Here is a 22,291-nt window from a genome sequence, read left to right on the forward strand (position 1 = left end):
CCAGTACTTCAGTGAATGTGTGTGATTCAAAATGACTTAGAGGTGTTTGTAAACGTTTTACCTTTAGTCTGGGGGAATGCTTCACAGAACATACATACTTACATATTTTGTTTGCTACTCATGGGATGTCATGCAGCCTTTCAGATAAGAAGGGATGTGATCTTAAAGGTTTAGCAATGGTGGCTTTGCCTGGTCCTGGATTAGGAAAAATCTTATTATTCCTGGTTTCCTTGGCAGAAATCATGATAGTGTTGAACAGGTGATGGATATTAAACTCAGGAACAGCACACATGGAAAGATTTAATTTAGCTCCTTCATTGTTGCTGAGCTGACAGATGACAACAACATAACAACAAACTGCTGAACTGTTTCCAGTCCCAAAGAAATTAAGCTTGTTGGTGAGTCCAAATTCAAAAGCTGTGTGTTAGTGAGGTGAAAGCCAAAAATATAGAAAGCTGTATTCACTGTACTTCTTGTGAATGCATTACAGGGGAAGAAGTGATGTTATTCCCTTGTTACTTGTCTGTCCAGTGGAAAAAGTATTTCTCCTCAGATGCACATCTCTTGGCTTCAGTTTCTTTTGCTGCTTGGAAGGATTTGAGTACATGGCATTTGTCTCCCAAGATGGTGCTCTAACAGTTTGCTACTGAGCTGGTAGATTGCTATCAGCTTCTCCTGTCCAGAACGTTCTGCTTTTTTTATTAGCACTTAGATAGGACTAAACAAGAGATCAGAACTAGAGATTGTAAGGGGTCTGATGTAGAGCTGAGTGAATACAAAGCGTTGTTTTGAAAAGGAGATGATGTTTGTGCCTTTTATTCATTTTAATCAGGCAGACAGTAATTCTGAGCTCCATAGGTAATAGTTTGAACCATCAAGCTGAAGTCATTAATGTTTTCTTTAACAAAGAGAGAGTAAATACTTAATATGCAGTGGAATAGATATGTATTGCAAAAGACTGGAGAAATCACCATGCAAATCCAGCAGTGAAATGCTTGTCCTGGAGATACAAACACAGTTAAGCTCCCTTCAGGCAGGAGAGACATTTGAGCCTTGGTCTCCCACATCCTGACCCTGGCCTGTTGCCTTCTGTGCTATTATTGCAAGTGTTTCCAGAATAGTTTTGTTTAAATAAAACCACAGTGAATTAGATGTGAATTTGCAGATGATTACTGTGTGAGTGTGAGAGGCAGAGGCTAAAATGGTGTGACAAAAAAAGATCTACCCTGCTCTACTGAGCAGCTCTGATATTTCTACTAGGAGCATGAAAATATTTCCAGGGCACCTGAATCACTGGTATTTCCAGTACAGAAGACAACAGGAGCTTCATAAACATGTTTGAACTGCTGCTTCTCCTTGGTGGAAAGCTGCGCAGGTTTTGTTGTTATCAAAACTGAAACCAATACAAGAGTCAGGCTGAAAGATCTTAATGTGCCTAGAAATGAGATTCGTAGTAAGTAACATAATGACAGCGTTAACTTTTATCGACTGTGAAACTTGATTAACGAGCTATTATGTGCAGTGGACTGCAGCCTGAGAGGAACAGTGTGTCCTGAAACTGCTGCATCACTTCTTGTCTGGGTGAAGGGGAAGATGTTTCTGCAGACTCCTCCTCTGTACGCCCCCTTCCTCAAAAGAAAATCCGAAACGATAACGTGATATTTCTTGCCTGGGTAGAGCACTGAAAGTCACTTCTGATGAAGGGACTTTGACAGGTTGGGCTGAGTGCTATTTCTGTAGGGAAACCTTTAAAACAAATTCTAATTAAAAAGCATTCCTAGAAATGGTTCCCTGACCTATCTACTCCTTACAGTAAATTATTCTACTTCTAGATTAAAACTTGCGTTTCGTACCCTTTGAGTTGATACAACTTTTCCACCATGCTCGACCACCACTTTTCCCATCACGCACCTCTTGCTGGTGAGTGGGTGTGCCATTGTGTTCCATGGCCATTAGAAGAGTGAGAGGGAATCCTCTGTGGTCTCTGATAAGCAGTGCTTTCAAGTAGATCTGTGTGGGCTGTGTTTATTCGTGAGAGATGAGTGTGTCCTAAACGCTACAGTGACTTTAAGAAAGGGATTTCCCTAAGCCTGGTGTGTAGGTTAAATCTTGAGATAGGTATATATTTGCTTCCAAACCACTTAGTTCTTATTTGATTCAGAGAGCCTTGATTGAGACAAGTGCATACCAGCCCAGCAGCACAGAGATGAGCACCTTGCCTAAAATGGTGAGTAACTGTTGCGTTTGAAGCTGTCATCTCTAGGTCTCTGTCTAGCCTCAGGGTGAAGTCATGTGCCTCTTTGCCCTTTTCATTTGCCAAAAAGATCTCAAATCCCAAGCCTGATGTCTTAATAGCTTTTTTTTTTTTTAAATTACATCTTAATTTTTTAATAATTATTGTGTATAAATCATTTAATTTATGAACATTTATACTTTGTTATAGCAGAGCTTCTACACTTTTTCTGCACGAAGATGGACAGTGAAAGGTAAAGGATTATTGCCAGGTAGAGGATTAGGGCTGTGTCAAACATTTAAGTAAATCTAATGATACGAAGATTCAGTGCATGTCTGTTGGTTGCACCTGGACTTCCTTGGGTAGCATTTCTGCTGAAACCTTTGCACGTTTTACAAGATCTGTAGACCATGATATGTCTGTGCAGTGTCCCTGCACTACTGCTGAGACTTGTTGAGCAGGCAGAGCATTCCTGTGGTTGGATTTGTGACTAGATAGAGGAGGGCCTTTATCCAGATTTGCTATTGTTTTTTCCATCATGTGTAGCCTTTGAGAGAGGTCCATGTCCCTGGCTTTGAAGCATTCCAGCCCTGAAAAAGGAATGTTTGTATCCACATAGCTGGAAATTTCAAGTGGTAAATTTGGGGTTAACAAGCATAAGCAGGACGAACTATGAGACGAGATTTGTATAGGGAGAGAAGAAAGCAAAAATTTTTTAACTACTTGTCTGACAAAAGGCAAAGCTGCAGCACTTCTGTCTGCTGCAGTGAGAATTAGCCCTTTTGTTTTCAGAGCCAAAGGTGCTCGCTACCAGAGGACCGGCACACTCCTTGCACTGGGGCAGCTGTAGGAAACTCCCTGCTCTTGTTCCCCCATTTTGAAATAAAGTAGAAGTTGTAGATACACCTGTGATAACGAGAAAATACTCACAGTACCCCACTAAGATGCCTGGGGAAAGAGATTTTCTTAAAGGGCCATCTTTCCTAGACTTGCTGCTGGATCTGCATTATGCCAAGATGTACTACTAGCAAAGTCCTAATTTCTAGTAGCAACAGCAGTTTTCAGGAGGGTGGGTACACTGAGTGTACCCAAGGCAACATGCGTTTCATGGGTTTCTGAGTTGCTCAGCACTGGTTCTCCTTCCAGCTAAGAAACACTGAGCTTTTTTGGGCGACTGTTTTTTCAGATTGTTCCTATCTTACTATGTACTCCTCTCCTTTCTCATTATTTCGTCCTGATATTTTGAAGCTTACTTGGAAAATACAAAATTTAAATATATTGGAGCTGAACTCCTAATCCAAATCAGATTTTTTTTTAACCTTCTCAACATTAAACTTTTGCTCCCACAGCTGTACATCTTTTTTGTGGGTAGATCTACCTCTATCTAGAATGCTTTTATCATAAACTCCTTCCCAGTCACATGGGCCCTGCCCTTGGAGTGATCTCCTTTCTGTAACTATGGCAAGTTACCTATTTGTACTCCAGAGTACAATTTCCAAAGTCATTGGGCTTAATAGATCTTAAATATTTTTCTTCTTGGCATGAATTGTACAAGGAAGTTCCATTGTTTCTTTCTCCTTTCTTAACGTTACGGTTGCACTGTAGTGAGATCTCCATTGGAAATCCTTCAGGAAAAAAACAAAGCCATTTATATAAAATATGTACTTAATTTTGCTTTTACCTTACAGCACGCTTTCTTTCTAGCTCTGTATGCTTTGTAATGACTGCTGTCTCTACTTTAGTGATTAGTATTCACAAAAAAATCTATTTTTTCACTGCACTGTTTAAAGCTGACATTTAACAAACAGTAGTTCTGTCCCATCCTGCCCACCCGCAAGTAAATTGTCATCCTAATTGAATTTAGATAGAGATACTGAGAGCAACTGGAAAGCCTTCACAATGTGCTCTTGCGGGAAGGATGCTTCGTTTATAAATGTTCTTCCAAAGAACTGTCTGTTTGGCAGATTTTTGTTTGACTTATCTATGGTTTCTTGACTAAAAAAAAACAAAACAAAAACTTTTAAACAAATCAAATATATTTATTGTTGAAGACTTTATTTTATTTCAACAGTGTATTTTTGGAACTAAACCTTATTCTTTCAACAACAATTTGCCTCCATAGACTTTGACTACAGAAAGTATCTTCAGAGTACCATTGACAGCCACCAACTCTGCTGTGTAGTGACAGGCTTACATTAAACAAACCTACCATTTTCTAGAAATGATCTAACAGCATTAAACATGAGGAGTGGTGTCTGAAAATCAGTGACAGGTTGCATATAAATATCAGAGAGTCTTAAATAAATGGAAGTTAAATTTTGTTTTGAAACACAGAAAAATTTGTGATGTTTTGGGTTGCAGTTACCATACATCTTCTAGCACTTTCCAAGTGTGTTGTAAAGCTCTCCAAATCGAAAAAGCTCAGCTGCCCACCCCCTTCACCAATCTCCCAACCTTATAATAATTACAAATTAGTCTTTTTTTTTTTTATATACTTTTATGGCTTCCAATGAGGGTAGGGAAACAGAGAATGACTTTGCAGAATTTTAAGAAAACACTGAGGTCATTTTGAGGCATATTGTGTATGGCTATGGCAGCTTGGTGATGTTTGACTTCTACTGGTCACTTCTTAGGTGGCTCTCGCACATTAGAAGCATAGTCATAATATTCTTAGCATGGAATGTATTTTTTGAAGCCTTTCAAATAATATTCTGTGCTTCAGATTCATCTGTGCAGATGCACACACCCTGGGCAAGACACTGTCTGGTTTTGGTAGCTTTTGTGCCTTGATTTCTGCTTGGTGTGGTTTATGTTCACCTGGGAATGTTTTTCTCACTTTAAAGACCTTGAGAAACTGCATTTAAATCTGAAAATGTTTGGAAATAGTAAAATGGACCAGTTTTCAAACAAATAAACACGTCTAACAGTTTTTCTTCTCTTTTAATGCACTGTAAAAGTGATACATTGATATATTTTTTATTATTTTCATTTATTTATTTTAGCCAAGTCATGTACTTAGAAACAGCAATCTGTACTCCCCGCTTCAACTCATTCGTGTGTATGGCAGTGGAAACATTTTCAGACCTCCTGATGTGGAAAGCCAGTACTCGTAAGACCAAATAACTAAACAGCAGATACTGCCTATCAGTGCAAAGTCATCGCCCCATATCACTTATGAGAAAGCCAATGCAGAGATTACGCTGTGCGTTTTATTTCCTGGACAAGTGCTAAACAGCTTACAGTGCAGAGCTTCTCCAGAATCACACTGACTTGATGCTGAAATCCAGACATTTATTTCTGGGTAGAAATAGCATAGTCAGCCTTTAATTGCTTCATTCCTCAGTCAGGTCCACTGCAACGGCTTTCTGCTGTTTAGGGTTTTAATTTATCTTTCTGCTGTTTGGGGTTTTACTTTATTTTGTTTACTGAATCATTTGTGATTATTTCAGGAAATGTAAATAGGCTACTTACTAAGTTCTGGCTATCATGGATTTGTGGAACAGCATCTACAAATTAGGGCATCTACAAATTATGGCATATTTACCATTCTTATGCTGTGCTACCCTAACCAAGAATAACTGCACTTAATGGTGAGATCACATTTAACTATTAAATTTTCCTGCATCACGTATTGCAGGAACCAGCTTCATTGTATCAGAATCAAGCTGGGCAAAACAGAGCTGAGAAACCTAGGAACTTGTCAATTTTGACACAGATGAAGCATCAGATTTATTTTTTTTTTAGTTACAAGCTGTCTAATATTGAATTTTCAGTACTTTACAAGGGAATGACCAGGAAGGAGGAAAGAGGACTGAGAGATGTTGGGGCTTTTTATGCTGTGCTTGTATGGCTGAAGCTGCATTTTCAGCAGTGGATACAGAAGCAGAAAGACATACACAGTGTCTGGTTCGGGGCTGGCTGCACTGAACATTACTGCTGTTGACAAGTATTAAACCTGGAGCAATCCAGGGAGGAAGGCATTGCAGAAATATTTCATATTTTACTTCTTCAGAGCTACAGGGCAAACAAACAAATTTGAAGGCTTTATTCCTTTTTTAGATTAGTTTCAGTTTGGATGTCTTTCATGAAATTTTGTTGGACTTTTTTTCCCTCTGGTTGCTCTGCCATTTTGATCATGTTTACAGTAACAATCTCTTTCTTTCCCCCCTACTCCTCCCACACAGCAGCCATGCACTGATAATGTGCAACCTGCCAGTTGTTTATCTGTGGGCTTGTTTGTGATTACATATGTTCCATTTTGTTTTGGAGCTATTTTGCAGTCTGGGTATTACTTAAAGGTGGTGATTTTGCTTAGTCTGTCTATGACAGCTAGCCCTAGGTCTTCTACAGTACAAAAAGTAAAAATCAGTGAGAAGGTAACATATCCATCAGTTTGTTCTCCGGGTGTAATTTGCTAGCATGTGCTTCTGTTTATTTTTGTGTGTGTGTTTTCTGCTCCCTGCAGCACTGTGACAATGCCAGTTTATGGTGGTGTTTTCTATAACTGAATCATTGAGCCAACCTGACAAGGTGTGCAGAGGGAACACAAAATCCCTTTCCCTTCTCTGCCTCCTTTCAGCCAGTCCATTTCTGGGAGCCATCTTGCATTGCATCCCCACAAAATGCTGCTTTGGTACAACAGAAGAATAAGTTAGTTACGGCACGTGTTTGGGGAAAATGAGGAAAGGTTCAGGAAAATAGGATGCTCTTAAGATAGTGGTAGGCTTGGAGGGCAAAAGAGAATGTGGCAGGAGGCAAAGCAAAAATACAGATGTTTGTGAAATGCATTTTAATTAACGGTTTGAAATCCTAGATTGATAAATGCCTGGGTGGCTGTTATTATTTTTATAATTAATATTTTACAAGAATTAGTGAGTCTTGTCCCTCTTTGGGGAGCTCTTTCTCTCAAAGTGCATTTTACACATGGAAATCTTCCTTGTTAATGCATGTTAGTACTCCAAACAAAAAAGTCTCTTACAGCCTGTTCAGGTATATTAAGGAAGTACTTAGGTCTTGAGTTATTATTGGAGGGCTGATAAAATTTTGCATGCTTTTTACTAAACATTTTCAATTACAGCTAGAACACAAATATGTGAGAAAAATGATCCTCTTTTTCTTCATCATGTTCCTATTTATTTTTTAATAGCCTTGACAGAAAGCAGAAAATTTATGTAATTCCGAGCAATCCTTGCCATGACAATTATAACCCCCTATTTTCTACAGAGCCTTAATTCTTTGAAGTAGCTGAATTTTTATCCAACTCAACTTCAATTTGTCTGATCTACTAAAAGCCTTACAGCATTAAATTTCATGGTATCATTGAAAAAGCTTCTAGTTCCTTTCGCAACAAAAATGTGCATGTTTTGTGCAATTGTCCAGATGACTCTTGCTCAGATATGTAACTGTAGATTTAGATGTAGGACAATTAGTGCTGCCAACACGGATTGGACTCATTTTGTCAAGAAGAACCAAAATGATTTAAAAAAAAAATAATTAAAAGCCATTCAGAACTGACATACTGACATTACTGGCAACTGGTAATATCAAAAAGCCATGAGAAATGAAAGGCAAAGACATTACCCTGCATCAACACAGTCATCCATTCATTTGGAGGTCAAGGGAAACAGATCAAAGCAGGTGGGCACACTGCACTGTTGTTTGGTTGGCAGCAGCCTGGCCATGATCTGCTGTGTAGATCACGCTGCTCTTAGCAGTATCGAACTCTCTGCTGCTTTTATGCCAGAGCCTCTGCTGTTTAGATGAACAGGTCTGTCACTGCAAAATCATGCAACAATCTTTTTCTTTATTCTTCATTCCTTCTGCCCACACCCCCAAACATGCTTTACTTTCTGCTGCATATGTTTTACCAACATTGGTCAGTAACTTTTAACTTTTATCCCTTTAACATGGCATATTTCTTTAGTATGTGGGCTGTCCTACTGTGTCTAACTTTGCATGTGGATCTGAAACTTGAAATATCTAAGTCCACAGAATGAATTAAGGAAGGAATGGTAGTTTGAATTATGGCACTAGTTTGTTTGTTGGTTTGTGCATGTTCATTTTACTTTTTGTTGGGACTGTTTATCCAGGTCAACATTTTTTCAAAATTGGTATCTTATTAAACACCTAAATGCCAAGTATTATAGTCACAGATTTGCAGGCGTTGGAAGGGACCTCTGGTGGTCATAGAGCCAAGATAAAATCTAATCCCCTAGTATTCCAATTACAACTACAATAATGCTATTCTGTCACTTTCTCCTAAAGAAAAGAATAAGACTCATGAACTCCTTTCCTGGTGAAATAGAGGTGTCCCACATACCATGAAGAAACATATTCTGGGATGATGTTGGCCTGCAGTACAGGCACTGGGATGACTTCTAGGGATGAGGTGGCATGACTTGGTCCCTCTGTACTATCTGTTCTCTCATTTGTAACGGAGAGGTGATTGTACTTCCAATATCTGTCCTTTCCTCTGGGAACAATGTTTTTTCTTCTCATTGGAAGTACAATGCTAGACAGCAGCTAGCCCTGACCAGAGGGAAGCTTATGGAAGCTTGTATAGTTTGTGAACAGTGCATTTGTGCACATTAACTTAAGCAAGGCTCCTACTCTTTTCTCTCCAAGTTATTTATATCAGGCCCCTACTCATCCTCTTAAGCTTGAGAGTAGTAGTTTTACTTTATACTTCCATGAAATGTTAATTTTCTGGTTAATCTGAGGATATACATGAACTCCAAGCATTTAAAACAATTGATTACGTTAGGATGAATAATAATAGTCGCAAAAATACCTTTCCCATCATTTCCAATATTTGCGTGAGTACTGGCAGCTTTGCTTCTTGGGAGATACCCGCTACCACGGCTGGAGAATGCTGTTGCTTCTGCTGTTGCAAAACTGCTCCTGTTACAATGATGGATTTAAGAGATTATAATGGTGAGCTAGGAGAAAGTAGATTCCTGGCCTATGTCAGCTCTTTACGGGATGGAAAGAGAAAACAGGAATGCAGACAATGCGTGATTATGTCTTCTTGTGATTGGACAATTGAATTTCTTCTGAGATTATTAACCTATTTATTTCCACTCTGAATACACTTTTTTTTTTTTCCTTCTCCCTCATAGATTCACTGTGAAAAGTTCAAAAGGAAGAATAAAGAGGCAGAGAATCTTCTAGAATTGTGTTCCCATCAGCATGTTGAGATGGAAAGGTATGACCAGTTTCACATCTTTATTTTTCTTGTGGAGAAACTTCTCCTTTTATTTTATTTTTATTTTTTACTTTTTGTCATTTGTATTATGCTACTAGAACTGTATAATCAAGCTTTTCCTGCATTTGTCTGTCTATTTTTCTTTCAGAAACTCAGCCTAATACAATAATTTTTTCCCATGTTAATCTGTCCAGTGGAGGTCTGTGTCATTTCTGTTTAAACGAGTAAAACATGGGCATATTATGTACTGAAAGAATCATAAAATAGTGTAGGTTGGAAATGACTTGAATATTGTCTGGACAAGTGGGTTTAGTCTGATCAGATGGCTTAGAGCCTATCTAGGCGAGTTTTTAGTATTTCTGACTACAGAGATTTTGTGGCTTCTTGGGTCTGCTTGCTTCTTTGTGAAGTAAAACTAGTTCTACTGATAATGGCAGGAAAAGAGGTTGTATGGTAGGATGGAGAGATACTTCATTCAGATAAGGAGGTCACAGTATGGTTAAGAGTGAGGCTGTGATGATGACAACCCATTTCTAAGATTCAGTGAGTCATTAGGAGAATAAGAAAACAAATAGTGCTGAGAATTTAAATGAATAGCTGTAACCGGTAAGGTAAGCTCTGACAATAATGATGATAATAAATATGTCAGGTAGTTGAGGATGGTTAATACCTTTTAAAGCTATCTTTTAATCGTAACATGCAAGTGTGAGAGAGGAAAATAAGCAAAATGAAAGGAAAGTGTAGATGTTTTTGTTTGTTTTGGATATTAGATGTTTTTGTAGATGTTTTGTATGTTTAGGAAATACATAGTCCTGTATCCATCTTTTCTTCTGGAAAGAAACGCTTTTTTCTTCAAGTTAGTTTGTGAAATAAGTGGATTTTGAAATTGCTTGGGATTTCCCATTTGCTGAAGACACTGTGTGCTACTGCTAGTGTAGTTTGACTCTAATCCATCTGTGATGGCAGGGATGTGTCAGATTCCTTTCAGGCAGTGGCATCCCTGGTGAAAGCAGATGCCAGGTGCTGGCAGTTCAAGCACTGGATCTGTGACACAGACAGCTGTGCAGTGAGCTTCCTCTGTGTTTCATTTGGCTGCCTAACAGCTACTACAGGCAAGAAGTTGACTTGAGTCAACAGAGCTGATTATCCTCCTCAGCTACTGTAAGTTAATTTCCTGCTGAAATTCCAAGTGGTGCTCTGTTTATTTTGCTTGCATTGTTAGTAGACAATAGGAAATACATAAGATCTATGGGGGGGAAACTGACCCAAATGAATCCTGGGCTTGTTTTGCTCCAAAGGTGCCCTGATTAGTGAGGGTTTTGGTGATGCATCTACATCCTGACTGAGGGTGAGCTAGGAGGCAGAACAGGCAGTGCGTAGGTCTTGTTTGGTTTGCAGTGATGCCTGATTGAGGAAGAGAGAGAGCAGAGGTGTAAAACACCAGTTAAAATCATCATCCATACAATTGCACCAGGGTGACAGTTTTCCAGGGAAATGTGTGCCTGTGAGGCCTGAATGTACACCTGGTGCTTATGGTGTGGCTGTGGAGCAAGCAGGCAGTGCAGAAAGTACTGCTGGAGGGTAACTGTTTCAAAAAGGTGCCTGCCGAGGCCAGGAATGTGCCCTAACAGGGGCTCCAGCTTTTCCTGCTATTGGTCTTCATAGAAAGAGAGCACTGAAAACACTAATTTTTGCTCTGCTGTAGATTTTTCTCCCTTTTTGTTGTTAACTCTTAGTTTTCGACTCTTTCAACACTTTCCTGCTGTCTCCCACCAGCTTTCTGCAGGTGTGAGTTTCAGCAGAGTAAGGAGTTGATCTACTCAGAAAGCACACACTTGGCTGAGCTTTCTGCTTCGGATGAATTTCAGAGAAAAACTTCAATTCCCTTTCAATTCCCTCTCCCTTCCCCCCCATGGTCCACACACAGCTGCATGAGCCCTGCGAGGGGAGTCTGGGTGACAGTGCTCCATGTGCTGCTTCTCCTGGGGTCTTCTGTCACTCGAGGCTTGCGTGAAACCTGACAAACTTAGTGAAACTCAGTCCATGACTTCCCAGGGGGTTGAATTTCTCCCAAATTCTGTCCATTGTGAAGAACTTGAATTACGATTTTGATATTGTAATTAAGGAGAAGATCCTAGTAAAAGGGGAATGATGCAACCAGTTTAGCTGTTGTCTTCTCGCATGTCCCATATTTGTTGAAGGGAACAGTCAACCACTGGAAAATACAGAGTGCCTGCATATCGGTAGCTTTGCTTCTCTCTTCACTGAGGAGGGACAGATTACGTGAGCAGCTTCAGTTAATCACCAGACCAATTTTTTGGCTTCTTTTCAGAGAAACCAGATGTGTTTCCATTAAGAACATGCACCTCTTTTGTTGTTGCGATTTGTGTAATTCTTAAAATTAAGCAAAACTATTAAAGAATAATTGTTTCTGTTCACATTTATGGCACAGCTTCTCCAGATGTGGCATTTGACAGCCAAACAGCTGCTGGCTATTAAATGTTCCTTAAAAGCTCCATTCCTTTGTCGTAAAGGGAACAGAAGTGTAGGGACGTTTATGGGGTGACAGGCAGATGTTTTGGCTGAATCGCATTTGAGCGAAAGTTTAAGTGGTTTCTCTGCTGTAGTCTCAGTGTACACACTCGTTATAATCCATATCATACAGCTTGCCTTGTGGAGCTCTCTCCTTGGGAGTGGAGCAAGATTAGGTATAATCTTGTACTTAGCTCCCAAGTACCAGTGCCAGCCCCTTTTTCCCAACATCTGGGACCTCTCACTCCAAAGACAGTACAGTTCTGTGAGGTGGAGCTCAGCTGCTGCTGGTGCCTGGCTTTTCCGGTACACTTTTGAAATACCAGATGAACTTTGTTGTTCCTTTTCTCTCCCTCTTTCTTGTTTATTTATATCCTCACAGTCAACAAAGGCAGGTTCTTTCTGCATGCTTGCACTGGTGCAGAGCGCTTCATGTCTAATAGATGTCTCTTATGGTGGTGTGTGAGAAGAGAAATGCAGAATGCGTGCAGTTCCATCCCAGGAGATGAGGCTTGGATTCCCAGCCCTAAGCTCCAAGTGGAGATCTGCTTGCTGGGTGTTGAGTACTGGAATAGCACCACTGATTCTTAGGGAGCTGCACTACATCGTAACTGTTGTTTATCAGCTCAGGAACCCATGGTTTGCTAATGGCTTACTAAAGCTCTAAGAGTTCATGAGGTTATGAAAGAGAACAAAAACAACAATAATGAAAAACACACCCAGTTCTATAGCAAAAGTCGTCTTGTTTTCTTGGCGAAAGATTTTTCTCTCTGTTGTTTATTAGATTGGCAATTCTTTGTCATTTAGTCTTGGGTGGGTAAGATTTTAATATAAAAATCTTAAGATATGTGCATGGAAAAAAGCCTAGAAATTATTATACAAATCTGAACTAAGAGAACAAAAAGCTTTCAAAATTGCAGAACCTAAGATAATAGCATAGTTCTATGGATAAACTGTCATTGTGAAGAAGTATATGCCTGATGTTATCCTTGTTTCAAATATTTCTAACCCATGCTAGATTAGAAATTCTGTAAGCAGGTCTTTTTTTGTCCAAATTCTAAAAGCATTTTCCTGAATGAAATTAATCACTGTATCAAAAATAGGGGAAATATTAGTTGAAATTGTTTGCCTTGAAATTTGCTGCCAATTTTAACTTATCAGAACCAGTTTGTCCTTTGTAATTCAAATTCAGATGTTTACATCTTCCTAAGGATCAGCTCTCTAGACTTGGTTGCAAAAATGTCTGAAATGCCTACCCAAGGGGATATAGCATGTGTTTAACCCCTACACTCTGGAATTCATTTCCCGTCAAAATAGGGCTCTGTGCTGTTGGTGTCTGGCTGTAAATCCTGGCTTAAAAACTTTTCTAACAACTGCTTATGGTGTTTATTTTTGCTTTTGCCAATACAGGAGAATGACCCCAGCACACCAACCTATAAATTATTATTACAAATAGTTATATAGTTAATTAAATGAAAGAACGCATAATTCTGGTCAAATAATCAAACAGTCAATTCAGAATTTTGCAGTTTATTCCCTGAGACTCATTGTATTTATGTCACCGTTTCCACGTAGCCATTAGTAACTAATAATACTAATAACGTTAGCATATAATAACACTGGAAAAGACAGTAATACTACCTAGTCTTTCCCAGTGAAAACCAGGGAGAGACAAGAGCTCACAAAAGATACCAGCAGCAACACTGGGACTCTTCTCAGGATTCATGCCCAACTATTTGAATAAAGTATGTATTTCTTAGCTATGAATCTATGCAATCTATTGCAAGATGGCTCATGAAAAGACCATAGAGCAGGCCATCAGGAGCTGGGTATGGCTGCTACTCCATTAGAGAAATGGGAGTTAATGGGGAGTTGTGCCGCTTCTTTTGACCAGAAGAAGCTTGACTACAAAGAAGTGCACTTGATTCTATTAGCTGTTCATTTCCACACCTCATGTTTCCTTTCTGCTGCCATAACTTTCCAACTTTAGTATAGTTTTGGGCCAAAACTTTGCTCTGATTATACTACATGCATAATTTAATAAAACTGTGCATGCATAACCAGCACTTCATAGCATAACTCTTTGAGGATATAATTGAATAGTTTATTTGATTGAATGGCTTTGATCTAGCTAGGAATTTTAGTTGCAGTCACAGACAAAGCATGTGTCGGTCACGTTTTTATTCTGACTCTCAGCTGAGAAACTGAGTCGCTATAAAAAGTATGCAGCAATTTATAAGAAATTAACCACAAAAGGTGTTTAAGTCCTGGATTTAAAATAGCATAAAGATACGTCATGAAGCAAAAAGAGAAAAACATTTTAAGACAGTAAGGGAATACAAAGGGGGAATGAAAACATCTTTGTTACACAGCTCTAGCAGCGAAATTCTGCATGGAGATGGTAACTTTCAAAAGGAAGAAAACACATCTGAGGAATTTCTTGTTTTTGGAGATCATACCTGGAAGGATATTGACTACTACTTCACGTGTTCGTGACATGGAAATCATGAGTAAGGTTGTGCTCTCTCCTTTTCTCCTGTAAGCTGCTAAAACTTACAGCGAGCCACCACCTGGCTTTGTATATCTGTCAGTGCTGCTTCCATCTCAAATGTTTTAATTTTCCCATCAAACAAAATTGAGCACGTAACTCACAATTTACAGAGAGGATTTACCATAATACCTTATTATTGTCTTCTTTAACCGTAACATGCCACGTAAATGGGATAGGTTTTATATTTTTTATCTTCCTATTTTTACATTTCAGAAAGCTTTTATACCCAGAAGAGATATACTTTGCCCTCTACTGCAGCATGAAAATATTTTTAACATTTTCCGATGGGCTGCCCAGGAAGGTGGTTGAGTCACTGTCCCTGGAGGTGTTCAAGAAACGTTTAGTTGTGGTACTGAGGGACATTGTTTAGTAGGGAAATATTGGTGATAGGTAGGCAGTTGAACTGAATGATCTTGGAGGTCTTTTCCAGCCTTGGTGATTTTATGATTCTATGATGACTGATTTTACACAACATGCATCTCTAAAATTTGAATTTCTGTTCTGTTTTTTTGTTCTTCTAGTGGATTGTCTATTTTCTCTCCTTACGAGAAACATTATTAATGAAAAACAAAATACCCAACTTTAGGAAATGTTGATAGTGATGTAATGTAATAAAGATGCTAATGGTGCACAGATATGTCTGCAAACTCTGCGATACCAAAAGTAGTTGAGGAAGAATTGCTTTCTGTGGCAGTTATGTGCTGTGTGCCCTCTGCTGCTCACCAAGGGAAGCTCATGTTATCATCCAAAGCTGCCTTGTGCTGTGGTACTTCTAATCATGTCTTGGAGAGGTATTCAAACACTTTGGTCATCTGTGTGCTCTGAAAGTATGGTCTGTAAAATGCATCTACATCACAGATATGGTTAATTAACATTTTACATAATTAATGATAAATATACCCTTCCAAGTACTGAAGTGGCTAGTGATCTTTTGAAATGCACATAAACAGAGGGATAGTTTCTGGTCAAAATACCCTAGTTTAAAGGCTGAGAGGAGAAATAAGTGCGCTGAGAAACACGTCCAAAGAAATAGTTTTCTAACTTTCATGGTGGTGTTGAAACACATGGATATTACAGAGCAGCAACATTTGCAAGGGTTTGAGTCTTTCCCAGCCTTTTTCACTGGCATTGCTGGATCTTAATCCTTCTCTTGCCTAGACTCTGCTAAGCCTAAGAAGGAGAATGCAGAGTGAGAAAGGGAATTGCAGGAAGTATCAGGAACAGCACTCTGTCAGGCAAGCTGCAGGAAACAGAGCAGAGTGATGTGAGCTTCCTGACTGAGAAGAAGTACTTAAAGCCAACCCCCATCTTTACAGGGGATTTCCCAGGTCTATTCATGCTCTGATCTCAGGAGGCTGTGGTCAGACATCTCTTGCTGTTGCTGAGCAGCGGAGATGCATGCAGCCTACCTCAGTGCACACTGCTGCCAGGCTGCTCCTCTTTTGCTTTCTTTGGAGCTGCCCCTGGAAATTGCCCTTTGCCTTTTAGCAGTTGTTTTATTCTGAGTTGCTTTATTTCACTTGAAGGAAACACTGACTGCACTGACCCAGCCAGAGAGGTGGGTTGCGCCAGCAGTGAAGGGTGGCCATTTGCAGCAGAGTGGTTATGAGAGGTGAAAAGTGATGTGCATGTGACTGCAACCCTGGGCAACGAGCAGAACAGTCTTTGCGAGAAGCTACATATAGGCAAGAGGTTTTTTCTCTCAGCTCTGTAAGCTAAGTGGAGCAACAAAGGAGAGCAGCTCTCACCTTCATTTGGTTGTCCAAGCACAGAATAGAAACAGAAGTTCTGACAGCTCAGCCTGAAAGTGTTGGTCAGTGGTTTTAACAGCTGTCCTAAATCCCTCAGTGCCGCTCAGTTACATTTCCCTTCGCTGTACTTAACCTCTTCTCGACTCTTCCCACATTGTTAGGGCTTCTGAGGAGGCTATAATAGCAATTTCTCCCCTATTATGTAAATATCATATAATGCATTTTTCCTAAAACTGCACCGTGAGTGTTTGCTTCAATGCCATAATTTCTCAGTTCTCTCAAGCACCCTTAAGTGCACTCAGCCCTCTGCATGGCATAAATCCGAGCTCTTAGATAAAGCAAGTCCCGTGTTAGGCCAGGTGTGGAATTCCTAATGAGTTGAAGCTGCTGTTTTTCAGGGAGGTGCGCTTAGACGAAAGGGGGGTACTGATGGGCAGAGCTGGTTTTGTGTAGCTGCTTGAAAGCAAAGCCTCCAAAGAGAACTGTTGGTTGTGCCACCACCCCTGAACTTATTGTCTGAGAAGCTTAGCAAACAGTTGCTTAAAAAGGAGAAAAATGCCACTTGCACTGCTATCTGGGATTTTGCAACTTTTTAGCAGTACAGAAAAGGGCTGGTTTTCTTTCTCCAGGTTCCTTGTTTTCCTCCTGAGGTTTTCTTCTTGATTTACATGCATTTGTGCTGACAAGGCTTTGTGGGTCCTTCCCTGTGAGCACCAAAAGCCCTGCTCATCTCCTCAGACCAGAAGTGGAAGGGAAGCTAAGGAGTGCCAGGTTGTGTGCTTGCTCTGTGGAGCTGACTTTGCTCACAAAGCCAGCTCATGTGCCCATGTCGCCAGGGCTGGCTGTGCCACCCATGCACCAGGGAGGCCTTGAAAACCGCAGGCATTTGGAGCAGCTTATGAAAATGTGTGCCAAGAAAGCCCTCCTTTTGTTCATTGTGACTTTAGCTGGCCACAATTCCCTTTCCAAGCGGTCTAACAAAATGCAGGGACTCTTTTCTGTCGAGTAGTCTCTTCCTTTGAACTCACTCTAGCTACCGTATTGGTTTAATACAAACAACAAAGAAGACAGTACAAGGAAATATCTTTCTGTATAAGAGAAAAGTCATGTGATGTGTTCTAGTGAATGAGAACGTTCCATAATTGAAATGAAATATCGTGGTTCTGTTCCCTGTGCAAAAGTCTAATTGCCTACTGTGGAAGTCTAGCTCTCAAATTACACCCAAATATCCTGACATTACATTTGTTTTTTTTTTCTTCCTCCATGCTGTGGCTCAACAAAAGTAAGACAGTTTGAAGAGGCTGGATTATAAAGAGGAGGGAAATGAACTTTATGCATAGTGAGATAGTGATAGGACAAGGGAAAATGGTTTAAAACTAAAGGAGGAGAGATTTATGTTAGATACTGGAGGAAGTTTTTCACAGAGAGGCTGATGAGGTGCTGGAACAGGCTAACCAGAAAGGTTGTGGATGCCCCATCCCTGGAGGTGTTCAAGGCCAGGCTGGATGGGGCCCTGGGCAGCCTGAGCTGGTAGGGAATGACCAGCCCATCATGGCTGGGGGTTGGAACTAGATGATCTTTGAGGTCCGTTCCAACCCAACCCATTTTGTGATTACATACATTTAGAGTTGGTTTAATCTGCTCAGGAAATGAAGAAAATATGTCCCAAAAGCTTGGCTTGGAGGTAGGTTTTTGGGGGGGTCTGCTTTTGCTTATGGCCAGGTCAGTCCTTTGAAAGTTGTGTTCCACCACTGCAACCCTAATTGCTAGCTCTCAGGACTTAAGTCCTGAGTGTCCTTAGTAGAGACTGAAAGAGAACGATTGTCCCACAAATATTTTTGCATTAAGAACAGATCTTTTTTTTCCTATTTTTTGCAAGTTACATTTGGGGGGGGGGAGACAGGGAAGAGGAGGGGGAGGGAATGAAAGTGCCTGTTGGGAATTTATTATGAAGTATTACAGAAAACAAAGTGTGCAATGAAAAAAAAAAAACAACAAACCAAACCAAAACCAAACCAAAACAAACAAACAAAAAACAAAACAAACAAAAAAAAACACCTGAAGATTTGGTTTTGGAATTCAAATCCAATTTTAACTATTCTGAGAACACTTGCGCTATATTTTAACATTCTTGCAGCTGGAGGTGGGGGTGCATGGTAGCGTTCAGACAGCACCCAGGAAGGCTTGCTTGGTTTTTCTATATACAAAGTAATACAATTGGTCAAGAGCACTGGCTTAACTATTTTGCATGCACACAACATGTGTGAGGCTGCCCGAGTGCTCTCTGACTGTATTCCTGGAAGGAAGGCAGCAGGAGCTTGCGGCTCTGCTCTGTCTGTTTTCATGTTCAGAAGACAACAGACAGATCTCCCTTCTCTGTGCTTTAAGTCTTTCTGCAATTTCTTTTTAAGCAGGTGTGAAAGTAAAGAGCTTGATGTTGAAATAAGGAACCTGATAGAGCAGAGTGGTGTTTCCAAGTCGTGTGAGGACTCTGAATTTATTGCCCAAGGGAGTCTGAACCACCAGAGGACTTCATGTTCCCCTAAGGTAAACACACTTTCGCAATTGTTATCTGTGAGAGCAGAACGTTCCAGGCACGTTCCCTGCGTTGGTTATGCAGGAAACTGCTTGATTTCTGAAATGATGCACTGAACACGCTCTGTATTTTTTTTTTTTCTTCTGATACTGCTACTTCGTGCAATGAAGAAGTTAAAATGAGAAGGTGCTTTTCATGTTTTAGAAGGTCAGCTATAGCTGCTGGTTCTGTGAAGAGCCATCCCGTGTAGCCAGCTGTACCTCTTTGGTATCATGGATCCATGAGACCTCGTGCATGCAGAGCACTGATATCCCTTTTAGTTGTTGTGATTGGTAGCTCTGATTTAACCGAGAATGCAAAGAGATGTGAGGAAGAGAGAGCTCTGGGAGGATCAAAGGCATTTAGATAAACAGGAAGAAGATGCTGAAGAGGGAAAATGATTATTTAAACCTGCATTTCTGTGATTTTATAAACAGAAACGTAAAGCCACCTGCCAGAGCAGTCTTTGCTGCTTGTAGCTGAAGCAGCAGTTAACAAACAGGGCAAACATGTTTCCTTCCTCTCCCCTTAAACAGCAAGCTGCTTTTACCATTCAGGAGGAGTAGAAAAGGAAATCCCTGCTTTCTGCTGACTGGGAAGGAAGGAGAGGTAGGTGTGAAGGAGAGCAGTGCTGAAGGTGTGAATGCCAGTGCTCTGCTGGAGGGAGGGATGGCACGCTTACCCACCGGTGCAGGTGTGCCAGGAGATCTCTGAAGGCAGTTCCTCTTGGTGTGATACAGGAACTTCACGAGGAGGTGGAGGAGAGTTAACTCTTCTATGAAATACAGAATTACACACAGCTCTTTTCACATGTGAACTGCTATTTCCAAAATGACTCATGACTTTGGGGCATGCACCAGGGCTAAGCCTGAGGAGATGCTGCAGCATTGGGCCAGTGGGATTAGAAACAGAGAGAGAGAAACTACATGGAGAAATGGGGATTCCCAGTCCAGGGCTGGAACAAGAAGGTAGAGCAGAAGTCAGTACCAAACTGAGTAGTAATCAGGCTGTGGAACTGCTGTTCTGAACAGCATGCACAGCTGGTCTGTGGGAATGCATAGCTCCCATGTTATTCTCTGTGACAGAAGGAGATGCAGGAAAGGATTTATGGGGTGTGAGGGAGAAAAAAAATGGTTGCACTCACTTCAATCACTTCTATGGGGTGCTTCAGTGCTTCACTCAGAACACTGTGGCAACATTCCATCTGTCGTATTTTTATACTTTTTGCATTTATAGGACCTTTGCCCACTTGTGACTCTTTTCCCACTCATGTAGCTTAAAGAACAAAGTTTTATGATATTTTCATGGTAGCAATACATTGGCTGTTTATTCTTTGTACTTATAAGTCAAAGAGATTTTCACTAGGCTGGTTACTGACTTCAAGTGAGTGAGGCTCCAGTAATGTCAGATGAACTGATTCCATGAAATATATTGTAATACAAGAGAATTAAACTGCTAAAGCATCTGAATTCTTTTGAGCGGAAAGTCAGAAAAAGTTTAATGTAAAGACTCTCCACGCTTGTAGCAACTTTGTTTTAAACGTCAAAATGGTCTACTTGCTACAGGGAAAAATTATTAATCAATTGTTGTATCATGAAATTGGCATTTTCATCTTTAGAACTGAGTTTGCAAATGCTTAGGTACCTGAGTAGCCGTGCCTGTGTGGTTAGCCTCACTGCTGATGACAGAAAATAGTGAATAAAAGGAGATCCTTTTATTCTATTCAAAAACAGAAGCCTGTGCTTCTGTGTTTTGCTTGCTCTGAAGACACATCTTGGTCTAATTTTGTTTCCTGTGCATTAGGGAACTTATATGAATCTACAAGTGTTAGAGGGAGTACCTATCTGAATAATGAAAAATGTTGAGGCTGACATGCTTATTTAAGGGAAAATCCCTTTCTAGTGCATTTCTCCTGGTGAAGCACATGGACCAGCTTGAGACAGGTTTAAGAGCCGATTTTATTCTTCAACTAAAATTCCTTAATTTCTATCCTTTCATTATGTGCACGAGAATGGAGGAAAAAGGGCTGCAAAAGGGTTGCAATAATGTGCCAAACGTTGCTGATTAAGTAACAGCTTCCAGAATAAAGCATTTATTTTAGACAGTTTTGCCCAAAGCAGAGTAGAAGATGTCAGAATGCTTTTAGAAGTGATTCAGATACAAAAGAAAAGCTTGACCCAAACATAAGCAAACAGAAGATTTCTCAGAAGCCACCAAATTTTAGCCAAAGTTCATCTCAAAGTAAATGTCACGTCTACCATTCTGAAGCAGTACAATTTAAAAGAATCTCAGCATATATCTGATTGATAGAGTAGGAAGGAAAAAAGAGAGATAATTTTACTGTTTTCTTACAGTCAAGGGAAGGTTTGCTTTAGCTTGACTGGAGCAATTTAATGGTTTTTGGTTTCACTGCAGTGACTGAACAGAGTTTTCAGAAGTGACGAGGCTTTCATTACCTTAATTTGTGTGCCTATTTTGTAATACTTTTCCCAGAATAAAGATCCAGCACTCTCCAAAAATGAGAACTTCTAACTTCTTCTAGTGCTGATGCTTTCAAGAGGACTCAGCATTGGCCAGAGTTCCAAGGTTCCTATTTAAATCTTGTTGCAAGATTCCTACTGATGTCTAAAAGGCTTTTATAATCAGAAATGTTGGATGTTGCTAGAATAAAAACTACAAATAATCCTTAATTCAAAATGGGGGTGAGGAAGATGCCTTAAGGCTGTTAATAACAGAAAGTACATCATTTCCTAGAAACAGAATAGTCATTATTAGAGGACTCCTGAGCAGATCAGCCCTTTCTGTAACTCTGGGGGTCAGCAGATTCTGCCCACCCCATTTTGTCATTGGGAAGCTTTTTCCACACATGGTAGATAGCAGGATTATTCCTGCTCCACACAGCTGTTGGTTTGCAGGAGCTTCTGGCTTCCACCTCACTGCCAGCCATTCCTGGCAGCTGTGCTCTGAAGCCTCTGAGAATGGGGAAATACCCTTTCCCCATTCACCTTAGCTCTTAAAATAAGGCAGCTGTGACCAAACATGGAGATGAGACGAGCACTGGCTATCACATTCATCAGGGCTGCTAAGTGGTTTTTGAGGAATAGAGGGCCAGTTGTGGTTGTTGCTATTGCTTGTAGCACAGACAATATTCATAAGTGCCAAGGATAAGCACATGGGTGTGGATGGAGAGGAGAAAAGGAGTGTGAAGGGAGGGAGAAAGAAGGGCAAAGGTCTTACTAAGAATTCTTGCTGATTCGGAGAACATTTTAAATTATGATTCACTGACCTTACAGAAGGTTTCAGGCTTACTCAAGTACCCTGCAGGGGGAGGTTCCCTCACTACTTTGTTTTCTTAGTATGTTTCATCGTGTTCTGGTCTGTCATTTTAAGGGAGTTATAGTGGGGGGGGGGGAGGGATTCAAGAAGCAGAATGGCATGTGTGGGC

At 40.3% G+C, this 22,291-nt stretch overlaps 1 protein-coding gene across 1 annotated transcript in view; it reads left to right on the top strand.

Moving 5' to 3' along the window:
- TNIP3 (TNFAIP3 interacting protein 3) overlaps positions 1–22,291 on the top strand; it is a gene marked incomplete at both ends in the record, with an annotated part of 84,602 nt that overhangs the window by 22,612 nt on the left and 39,699 nt on the right. Inside the window, 2 exons of the mRNA XM_079534107.1 lie at positions 9,352–9,437; positions 18,683–18,818. Coding sequence (XP_079390233.1) covers positions 9,352–9,437; positions 18,683–18,818 — 222 coding nt within the window. The remainder of the gene's footprint in view (positions 1–9,351; positions 9,438–18,682; positions 18,819–22,291) is intronic.

This window comes from Tetrao urogallus, assembly GCF_951394365.1.
Source record: "Tetrao urogallus genome assembly, chromosome: 4".
NCBI lineage: Eukaryota > Metazoa > Chordata > Aves > Galliformes > Phasianidae > Tetrao > Tetrao urogallus.